The sequence below is a fragment of the Toxotes jaculatrix genome, chromosome 3, assembly GCF_017976425.1.
Source record: "Toxotes jaculatrix isolate fToxJac2 chromosome 3, fToxJac2.pri, whole genome shotgun sequence".
Classification (NCBI taxonomy): Eukaryota; Metazoa; Chordata; class Actinopteri; family Toxotidae; genus Toxotes; species Toxotes jaculatrix.
In genome coordinates, this window is record NC_054396.1 from 13,124,974 (window position 1) to 13,135,256 (window position 10,283).

General features: G+C 41.3%; 1 protein-coding gene across 2 annotated transcripts; it reads right to left on the minus strand.

The window, feature by feature from the left end:
• Positions 1–6,551: 6,551 nt before the first annotated feature.
• Positions 6,552–10,045, minus strand: cnpy2 (canopy FGF signaling regulator 2). Of its 2 annotated transcripts, none has more exons than XM_041034108.1 (6): positions 9,940–10,045; positions 9,638–9,744; positions 9,442–9,557; positions 8,786–8,983; positions 8,487–8,583; positions 6,552–8,336 (listed from the first exon to the last, which is right to left on the minus strand). In XM_041034108.1, exons 2-6 carry the CDS (start codon positions 9,735–9,737, stop codon positions 8,293–8,295), a joined length of 555 nt encoding a protein of 184 aa, XP_040890042.1. In that variant the 5' UTR covers positions 9,738–9,744; positions 9,940–10,045; the 3' UTR covers positions 6,552–8,292. The 2 variants fall into 2 exon arrangements, with proteins under 2 accessions (XP_040890042.1, XP_040890043.1); XM_041034109.1 differs by lacking the exon at positions 9,940–10,045 and adding an exon at positions 9,879–9,939.
• Between the last annotated feature and the right edge of the window lie 238 nt (positions 10,046–10,283).

The following is a 10,283-nucleotide window of genomic DNA, read 5'->3' on the forward strand; positions in this document are numbered from 1 at the left end:
CAGCTCAGGTTCAATTCAGGAAATATTCTGTTATCATAATCAGCCTCACAAACAAAATCCCAATTAGTCAAAAACCCTTTTTTCCCCATTTGAAGTAGTTGTTGTCATAAAACTCTCCTGGCAACAACAGGAGAGTTGTTTTGTTGTGTGTGTTGGGTTTGACTGTGTCTCTTTTAAAACTAAATACCTGTCAGTTTCATACATGTGGTAACAAAATTCAAATTCACACTTTGCCTTCACCTTAGAGGGGAATGATGGATTTAAAGACAGTTTCTAAAAACATGATTTAAAAAAACTCTGTTGCGTTTGAACTGGACATGTTGGCTAGATGAGGGGGGGTGGGCTTACAGTGGCAGGAAGGGTGTGTGTGTGCAAGGTGGGAGGGGGAATGAAAACCATCCTTTTAAAACAAGTTGTCTAGTTTGACTTCATTAGACCTCATGTCATCTCATGAGCACTAAGGACAATAATCTGAAAACAGCAGCTAAAGGTATGTGTTGCATGTCCCTCTATTTTTGTTATTTACATATCTGTTTCTTCAATTAGTGTTAAATTCTTGATTAAACTTTTTATAAACTTGCTTTTTTTATGAAGTAAATGTATGTCATTATGACATTCAGTGTTAGAAAAATAAATTTACAATTTACATTACTGTTTTTAGATCTTTTTGTTTTATACATTTCTTTATAGCAAACCAAATGATGGACTTCTGGCCTGAGCATCAGGGGCAATCACCTCTATATGCCAAATTTGGTACTGTTCCTGGGAGAAATTGTACACACAAGTGAGTTTAGTGCTATGAAAACTGTCTCAATTCAGTTTAATGTTTGGATAATAACAGTTGCATTTTCTTCAGTGCTTGTTTGACAGACTTTATACTTAATTCTAGCCTCCATTATCCATACTTAACTTTTGATGGAAAGCAATTGCTTGACAAAATGTCAATTTCCTGTGTACTTTACATCCACTATGTAAACCCTGATTACGTTCAAAACTTACTTCAAAATATTTGAAACATCTGCAGATTACGGCTCCATGTTGCTGTTGTTATCATCTAATCTGTAGATTTTACTATTTTCACTTACTACATATTACACATACAGTAAAGTGACACCAGAACTCATAAAAGCAACCACTTGTCATTGAAGCTGAGACTGTATATTTGATACGTCTGAATTAATGCACATATTTTCCCACTATTTTCCCCACAGCTATCATGACAGACATCAGGCAACACATTATCCACTATACTATGGTGAGCAGCAGGATCAAGGCAGGGAGTCCAGTTACTGGACTTTACCAGGATCAAGAACTGGAGGGGCTCCACAGGACTACGCCAACTGGACGGATCCAGAGCTACCTGCTCCGGCTTCTTCCCACTTCCCTTTTATTCTGGACCGTCACACTCAGCAGCACCAGGACCTGGGTGAGTATCAGCCACATGAAGCCAGAGGCAGAGAGTGGACAGCAGCTCAACGAGCAGCAAGGGAATACGAGAGGGGATTTCTGAGGGACGGGTGGCAAAGGAGGTGGGAGCCCTGTAGTCCTGTTCGCTACAACAGGGAAGTGCCTACTAAGAGGAGCGACAGCAGCTACCGAGAGCTGGAGGCTTGGGCAGCTCGGTATAGCCATTCACTTCCGAGGAGGAGACGTATAGAGGCAGAGTTAAGGGGCGCCTCTCAAGGTCTGTTGGAGAGCAGCAGGGCACCAGACAGGGACAGCAGGACTGGGACAGATCCTCAGGTGGCAGCACTGCAACAAGCCAGACAATCTGCAAGCATCAGAGAACCAGGAATGTGGGATAGAGGGGGCAGACAGCAAACTCTGACCTATTATCAACCACAAGCTTCTGCCCCTGACACAATCCACATGTTGGACATCAAAGAAAAGACAGGCTACCAAAGGAGGATGTTTAGCCAACCACCTGGCTATATTGCTCCACCTCCCTATAACAGCCCACATAAAAGCACACCTGTAATGCATCACTGTGACAGCAGCTGGGAGCAGGAAGGTAAGAGACAAACCTACTGGTCACAGTCCGCTCTCAGAAAGCAGGATGTGTCTGTAGAACTGCAGGATAAGAGGAAGGGAGAGAAAGAGGACGTCACAAATCCAGATGAGAATAAAACCTGTGCAGAGATGGATGGACTCAAGCACAGAGGACCTGAAACAGACGCCTCACAGGCAGGCAGTCCTACCAGTGTCCAGAATACAGACATGCAGAGTGAGTGTATGTTGTCTCTGCAACAGCCACAAACTATACAAGCAGTTCAGAATACGAAGACAAATGAGCAAACGTCCTCAAAGGTAATTGAAGGAAGGAAGTTTAGACTGAATAAAAAGACAGGTGGGATGACCATATTCTGCCTGGTGTCCCGAATAGCTGGCACCACAGAAACCCCATCCTTACCACTCTGCACTTCCCAAACAAACATTCAAAGCACAGAATTAGGAGAGGTTTCTAAAGACCTGAAAGACAGTGGTGACATCTCTCAAACACAAAAGCTTGCAGATGAAGTAGACTTCAGAGAACCAGCTCTCATGGAGCAGCCAAATACTTCTGATGCAAGAAATCTGAAAGCCAATGACAAGGAAACACCAACCTGTGTAGAAAGTGAGATACTTGGAGATAATCTATCAAACAAAGAAGGAGTTGTTTCCCTAGAAATAACAAATTTAGACGATGCAGTTTCTACATTTGGGAGACAAGTAGCTCAGTCGGTACAGCCTATGTCCGTCAAATATCCTTTGTGGAAGGAGCCGAGCAGATCTGAAACTGAGAATTCATCCACACTTTTGAAAGCAAACAGCGAAGAAGTAGAATCAGATGGTACGCACAACCGAGAAGAGCATACTGCAGTTTATCCAATCAATGTTGAAGTAAGAAGACTAGACATCAAGAAAGACACACAATCTGAGGACAGTAAGGGTCTGCTCGTTATCGACACAACATGTGTTGTTGTCAAAATGGAGCTGATCCCATCACCAAAGAAAGAGCATGTTCACTATTTAGGCTCCACACTACAAACTCCCGAACCAACTGATATTCAGTTGAGCGCCCCTCCTCAATCAAGCAGTCAACTGAATCAGGATGTGATTCCAAACCCAGAAACAAACCTCTTGCAGACAAACCACATGCTTGAGACTGAACCAGACACAGACCTTGGGGAGAAAAGCGCACCAGAGGGAGGAGGTGATGTCTCTTTCCCCTGCATACCTTCATCTTCCATTTCTGAAAGGGAAACCTTGGAGGAGCGCGCTGAAAGAATCCTAGGTATCCCTCTACATGACAGCATCACTGAGCAACAACCTGAAGATACTACATCATTTCTTGATTCGTGTGTTGAGAAGCAGTCTGAGGAGGTTGAACCTTCTCTAGTAACAAATGGCATTCATGACGCAACTGAAGAACTCCCAGAGGACACAACAGAAGAGGAACGTTCACAGAATCATGTAGAGATTGGCCAAACTGAGGATGCTGTGCTCTTGAAAGAAAACAATGATGCTGAAGATCAGGTGAAAAATGAAGATGGTGACCCTTTTGAAGGACCTCAGGAGCAGGTGAGAGAGAAGGAGAAGGACCATGACTCCCAACTCAAAACAGACATTAAAATGTCACAGGAAGCTAAAATGGCTGAGGACAATCTGGTCAAACCTACTAGTGAAGAGGGTACAACTGAGCAGAGTCAGGAAGAAAATCAGCCTGTGGAAAATAACACAGAAGAAGATCTTGATCCCCAGTTGGCTGCACTTGATACAGCTAAAAACCTCGCTCCTCATCCCGAATCTTCTTCCCTTCCTGACACACCATCACAACAACTGTCATCTCCTCTTCCTCCTGGATCTACCGAATCTTCCCCAAGTTCCACTCCCCATACACATCACTCCCCAAGCCCTCCTCCTCCTCTTGATTTAATAGATCAAATGGAAAACGCAATGCCCAGCATTGACGCTCAGGATGAGGAGGGAGAAAAAGCACAGCTAATACGCAGTGAGATCAGTGACGCATTTGAGGGCCAGGAGGTGGTGTCACAGCAAAAATTTGAATATGAACAACCAGACAATGCTGCATGTGCAGAGGAGAGCAATATCACTGATGAGCAACAGACAACAGAAAGGGATCCTACAGACCTTTTGGAACAGACTCTTGAGATATCCAAAGCAAATGCTATAGATGTCAACATATTACAGCAACAACTTGAATGTGTCCAAGCAGAGGATGTTACTTGTGTAAAAGAAAGTTACTTAACTGAAGAGAAACTACAACAAGAAGCTCATGAAGTTCCTGCAGAACTTTTGGAAACAACAATATCCCAGGAAAACGTGACTAATTGTCAAACTCAAGTAGAGGTTAAAATTTTGCCACAAGTTGATGATAGCCAAGAGGAGGATGCTACTGGTGTAAAAGAGAGTAATATGACTGAAGAGCAATCACAAAAAGAAGCCAGTGAAGACACAGGCCTTTCAGTACAGAATTCTGAAATATCCAATGAAATTGCGAGTGACAGTGGAGCACAAATCAAAATTTCACAGCAACAGTTGTATTATGGCCAAGAAGAAGACACTTCTTGTGTAAGGGATAGTTACATGAGTGAAGAGCAATCACAAATAGATGCTGAAAAGGATCCTGCGGATCTTGTGGAACAAACAATGTCCCAAGAAAACGCTGCAGACTGTCAAACTCAAAGAGAAATTGAAATTTTGAAGGGCACTGAACCACAGACTGAACCTTCTGCCTCTCCAACCCCTTCATCTTCAGACTCAGACTATGAGGTGTCTCAATCGCCTTTAGATGTGCTTGCACCCTGCGAGCTTCCTTCTCCACCACACAAGTCAGACACAGAGCCCGTGTCTCTTCTGGAAATGGACACTGTTGATGTTACTGTCCCACCTACTCTTCAACTATACTCTTGTGAAGAATCCCTTCAATTTCCATCTTCCTCTACCTCTGAATCAGCCCCAGATCTGACTCCCAACACATCTACACCTCTTCATGAGGGAGGTGAGGGTGTTTCCCTTAACTTACCCGAAAAAGAAGAGCCCCAGTATCCCAAGTCCTTGTGGGATGCGGTAAATCGCATTAGGAAACATACAGCGCCCGACTCTGAGAATGAGGAGGAGGAAATAATCGAGCAGTGGGATCCAGAGAGCTTAGGGGAAGGCTTGAGTTGTCCAGATGTGCTGTTAGACATGAACTCTGAGAGGATAGTCTTTGATGAAGCAGGTCAACATGAGGTAACAGAGAGTGTTGAGGATGTAGAGCACGGCCCATGTCATGAAGAGCCAAGTAAACATGCTGAAGAAGACACACAGTCTTGCAGCAGCACCAGCAGTCACAGCTCTGGAGACACCGTTATTGTAGCAGAAGAAGACGAGGTTGAGGAATCATCACCTGATGCCGTGACAGAAAACAAGACAGAGGAGGGCGAGGAGATTCCCGCGGCTGAAGGAAAGCGATGCTGCTCTGGTGAAGTAAAAGATGAGACTGCAGCTAAGGAAGGTGGAGAGGGTGAGCTAGACGAGGGAGACACAAAAGAGTTTTGCCTGAGTGAGGAGTACACTGTTGAGGTAGAGAATATAACAGCTGAGGCTACGGAAATGACGGAAACGGAGCAAAGAAAAAACGAGGAGGGAGGTTTCACACCCTCAGAGGTCACTGTGGTGTCAAGTGAAGCTACAGGAGCAGATTATACACTAGCCCAATATGTTTAGTGAGATGTCTGTTTTTAATGAAGACTTTAGTATTTTCTCCAAGCAATCTTATCGTTTTTATTTTTGTTGCCTGATTGGTGATGCATTTCCTGTTATTGAAATGTAGGAATTTGAATAGGGAAATTAAAAACATTCACAACCAGCTCTATTAATTTTGCAAGTTTTGGAACACTTCTTCAAATCTAATTTAATATTTGTGCTATCTCTAGAAAAGTTTTTTTCATGATATGCAGTTGTGAGATTGCAAGTGAATAGAGTAAAAGATTTAATTATTTGGAGTGATTTCATGGTATGGTGATTTTTTGGACACAAGTCAAGCCATTGTTACACATTTTAAGTAAATAAAAATTTGAGTGCATTAACAAAACGCTGTGGAACGTTTGTGTCCTAAAATGAACAAAAACTACTTTAAACAAAGCTTTAAAATGCACCTTTTGTAAACTATAAATCACATCTTAGTTTTATATTTAATTTCTCATTATTTTTCAGTCTACATTTCAGTGTTTTAATTTCTGTCAGCAGTCCATTTTTCTAAACACTAATACAATATAACAAAGGAGGATAGTCTACTGTATATGTGTCCTCTCCGCTTAATGAAATTGGTCAAACTTAAAAATTCAAAAAGTTATATAAATGTACTAAATGTACCAAAGACTCTGGGGGAAATCCAATGTAAATGCTTATGTGGAAAACTGTGTAAGTGGCTCATCTTGGTCTGCAAACATTAGAATATACTGTTTAATAAGTAATATTTTAGTGATGCCAAGTTCTGATTTAAATGATTATTGTTAAAGTTCTATGACTTATGGCTTAGAAATAATTTGGTAAACTCATGCTGATGTTGTACAAATATATTTATATTGACTGAAGACAACAGATGCAGAAAACTTACAAAATTTATATTTTAAAAAAAAGGAAATTTCAAGAGAATGTTCACATGAGACAGCAAGTAAATTTTTTCACACACGGTAAAATAAATGAGAACACATATACCTCCTGGCCTTACTACATTGACCGTACAGCAACAGTATTTTGCAGCGGAGGACTTAACGATCAGATTGTGGACGACTGCGTGGAATTACAACATAGTTTTACTAGAGTGAGGAAAACTAAACTTTACGCTTGAATCTTAGAAGTAAAAAAGAAACCCTCTTCAAATTTCATACTACAAAGGGATTGCAGCTGGTTCTGGTAGTGTTTAATGAAAATAAGATTATGGCATTTGCCTGCTCCTGAAGCTGTGACTGACCAACTAACTTATCCTTATTTTCTGCTTTTTTTGTTTGGTATAAAAATATCTTTCTTCTCTGGATGCAAAGGGCAACATAAAGGGAAAGCAGATTTTTTTTCCAGACATACGGTTAATATTAATCCATACAGTTTGCAACATTTCAGCCCTCTTACAACTCAGTACTTTCTTTGTCTGAATGGTGTGAAAATTAAATGGACAAAGATTTTTTAAAAATCCCTGGGAGTGTTTTAAAGAGTTTAGGACACAAGAAGCTACAAAGTCAAGTTTGAATGAATTCAAACTTGACTTCACAGAAAAGAAGTGGATTTTCAGTACTTAGAGTTTCTTAAATACCTTAATTGTCTGTTTTGAATTTGAGCTTGATTTCAGTTAATCATTAGTTGTCAGTTTTTCTGGTGGAAAATGTGCGTTATGTGCAGTTTTTTAAATGTAATTAATTTCACAACAACAGTAACAATATTGAGGTTCTTCTACTTGTGAAATAATAAGGATCCCTCCTTTGATGCTACCTGGAAAATCTTCGATTCTGCAATTACGGCACATTTTCTCATTTGAACTACAGTGGAACTAGTTCCACTTAAATCTGAAATCATCTTCATTCCTGATCTTACATAATGTACCTTAATATACTTTGTGGTCTTTAGCTTTTTTTTTTAACTGAATAATAATATTAATAACAGAACTAGAATCTGTAATTCTTGTGATCACGGACTGTTAAATAAAAATGGCTGAGAATTAAAAACTCTCTACAAAAGCTAGAACTCCAAGCATAATTTGGCATCAAATGACATTTGTGTTTTCAAAGACCAGTGTTATCTCAGCACCTCTGTGTAGCTTTGGGAGAGACTTTTTCAGTAAAGGAAAATCGAAAATGACATTTTTTTAAGCAAAAATACCAATTTTCAACCTGACCTCTTGTCTTAAAGCAGAATTCTTAATGTATAGACACAATTAATTCTGGATGAAATCCTGTATCAACTTTGAAGTCTAACTTCATTTTTGCAGTTTCACAGTTTCAGATTTATGTGGTGAAGCCAAGACAAGAGCCTTCATATGAGAAACAGAAACCTGTGTAATAACTTACAAGTGACAAGATACTCCAAAGAGATGTGGCTAAAATTGGAAATCTGGTCCCTAAACTGTCCATGCTCACAGGAATAACATTTTTTAAGGTGAATTTTCCATTTTGTTTTACAGATTTTGAGGATTTGTATACATCTTCCACCACTGCCATAGTGTAAATCTGTGACAAGTGAAAATTGAAATCATTACAGCACCCAGTGTCTCCGTTTCAGCTGAGGAGAGACAGCAGCCATGGTGAGGTGGTATCAAAGTTCGTCATGAGGCATTTTCAGAGCATGGTCACAGAGGTCTGCAGAGCCCACAAGACAAGGAAAACAGTTCATTACAACACAGTCACTGCAGTAGATTCACATAACAGAAGTGTGTAATAGGGTTAGAAGTTGCCATTTTCATCAACTCAAACTCAGACATGTGTTTAACAGGTGAGATGAAAACATACCTGTCCTCTTGCTGCAGAGTTTGTCTTTAACATTCTCTGTCTCATGAGCGAAGAATTCAATGATTTCATCTTCATGCTGCTCAACAATTGTTTCACACTGGAGAAATGAGTCAAAATAAACTGTTGGAATTCACAGTATGCAAAATCCTAATAATTTAGGGGTGGGTTCCACACAAATACTTTACAGTTAAATCATAATAACTCAAGATCATTAAAACCCAGCAATAGATAGCTAATGCAGTATTATGTGTCTTTTGGCACAACCGATTCTAATTTCCTGAACAGAAAACTGTACTCACTGCAAATTTTAAACTGGCTGTTACTCTTGAATCCAACATGGCTTCCGAGAGGTCCATGGCCTCACCGCTTCGAGATTTGATCCTAATGTAGGACTTCCTGTTTGTTGAAGAATCTGTTTTCTCACCATAGTCCTCCATCCTCTCACACACACTCTCCATCAGCTCCAGGAGGTTTCCCTCCGAGCGAGCCAGAGGAACCTGGTGGCATCAAAGGTCATGAAATCAAAACAAAACAGTCAAGCTGATACATGCAGGATATTTAGTGTTTATTTCTTTGACATTTTGAAGAGATACTTTGCGTATGGTATCACATTTAAATAAAGACAATCCAGAATTTGAATTTTGCCTCTCTTTTGGTTCAAAATAAATCACCAAATATTATCATTGACACAACTCGAATAGTAGCCGAAAAGTATTGCAGTTTCTCTTGATCACATTGTCACGGCCCCCATTATTGGCACAGAACCAATTATATTCACTGAGACCAAAGTCAGTGGCATCTAATCTCAGTATGAAATGTGATAAATAAAAAGCCAAATCCTGCATTGAAATACATGTGAGATACTGCTTAACTGTGTACAGCAGTAGTTAAGTGGTGCAGCCTACAGAGTGGGTTGGACACAGATTACTACGTGGCTGTGCTGCTGCAGCCTCACCTCTCTGATGGACTGGCTGCCGTCCGGGTTGATCCTGAACGATCCAGTCTGGATCATTTTCTTTGGATCTATCTGGGAGATGGCCCACTCCATCTCATCTACCAGAGCCCTGCAGGCTGAGAGGAGGACACGATGAGATTAGGACTGCTTTGTGTGCGCGCTTATCGGAGCGTGAGACGGAGATACAAACACTTACCTCCACATCTGATGTCCTGTCCTTGCCTGGCTGCCTGGCTGAAGCTCAGGAGGAGACACAGAACCAGGCACGATGCGAGCAGGAGAGCGGCTTCCCTCATTTTGCACCTGAACACAAGATTTCACCATCACACAAGCTGACACATCAACCGGCGGAAGACACATTTTGAATGTAAAGCTAGCCGGTAAACCCTGAGAGCCACCGCTAGCTACAGCAATCTTTCCGTCTGACTACTGCAAACCTGGAGAGCGACGCGGACACAAAAACTCGGTGTGCTCGGGTGAACTTCTCATTCAGCTTACCTGTCTCTGGCGGTGTTTCTGGAGACCACATTCACGGTTTTCCACGAAGTTCCATCGCATTCGGTGAAATGTGTTGACGTAGGCAACGGAGCCGCTGGACAGGACGGAGTCGTGCTCGAGACGGCGCCCCCACGTGACCAGGAGGACGATGCCAACTGCGCCGCTCGAACCGCTCAGCCGTTACTATGGCAACTGCTTTCATTTAGGCGGCGCAAAGCTTATAGTTTATGATGTAGGGGGAAAAATGCAAGTTGTCGACTGAATCAAACTAAAGAAGGATATGTGAAGTGATGTGGAGAGTGGTCTGGGCAGGATTTAAGGACCATAGCTCATGTAAAATTTAA

Excerpts from the sequence above, each read along its gene's own strand:
- cnpy2 (XM_041034108.1), bottom strand. The coding sequence starts at position 9,737 with ATGAGGGAAGCCGCTCTCCTGCTCGCATCGTGCCTGGTTCTGTGTCTC. Across the intron at positions 9,558-9,637 it reads ACAGGACATCAGATGTGGAG|CCTGCAGGGCTCTGGTAGAT; the intron begins GTAAGTGTTTGT and ends TCCTCCTCTCAG. Across the intron at positions 8,584-8,785 it reads CAGCCAGTTTAAAATTTGCA|TGTGAAACAATTGTTGAGCA; the intron begins GTGAGTACAGTT and ends TCATTTCTCCAG.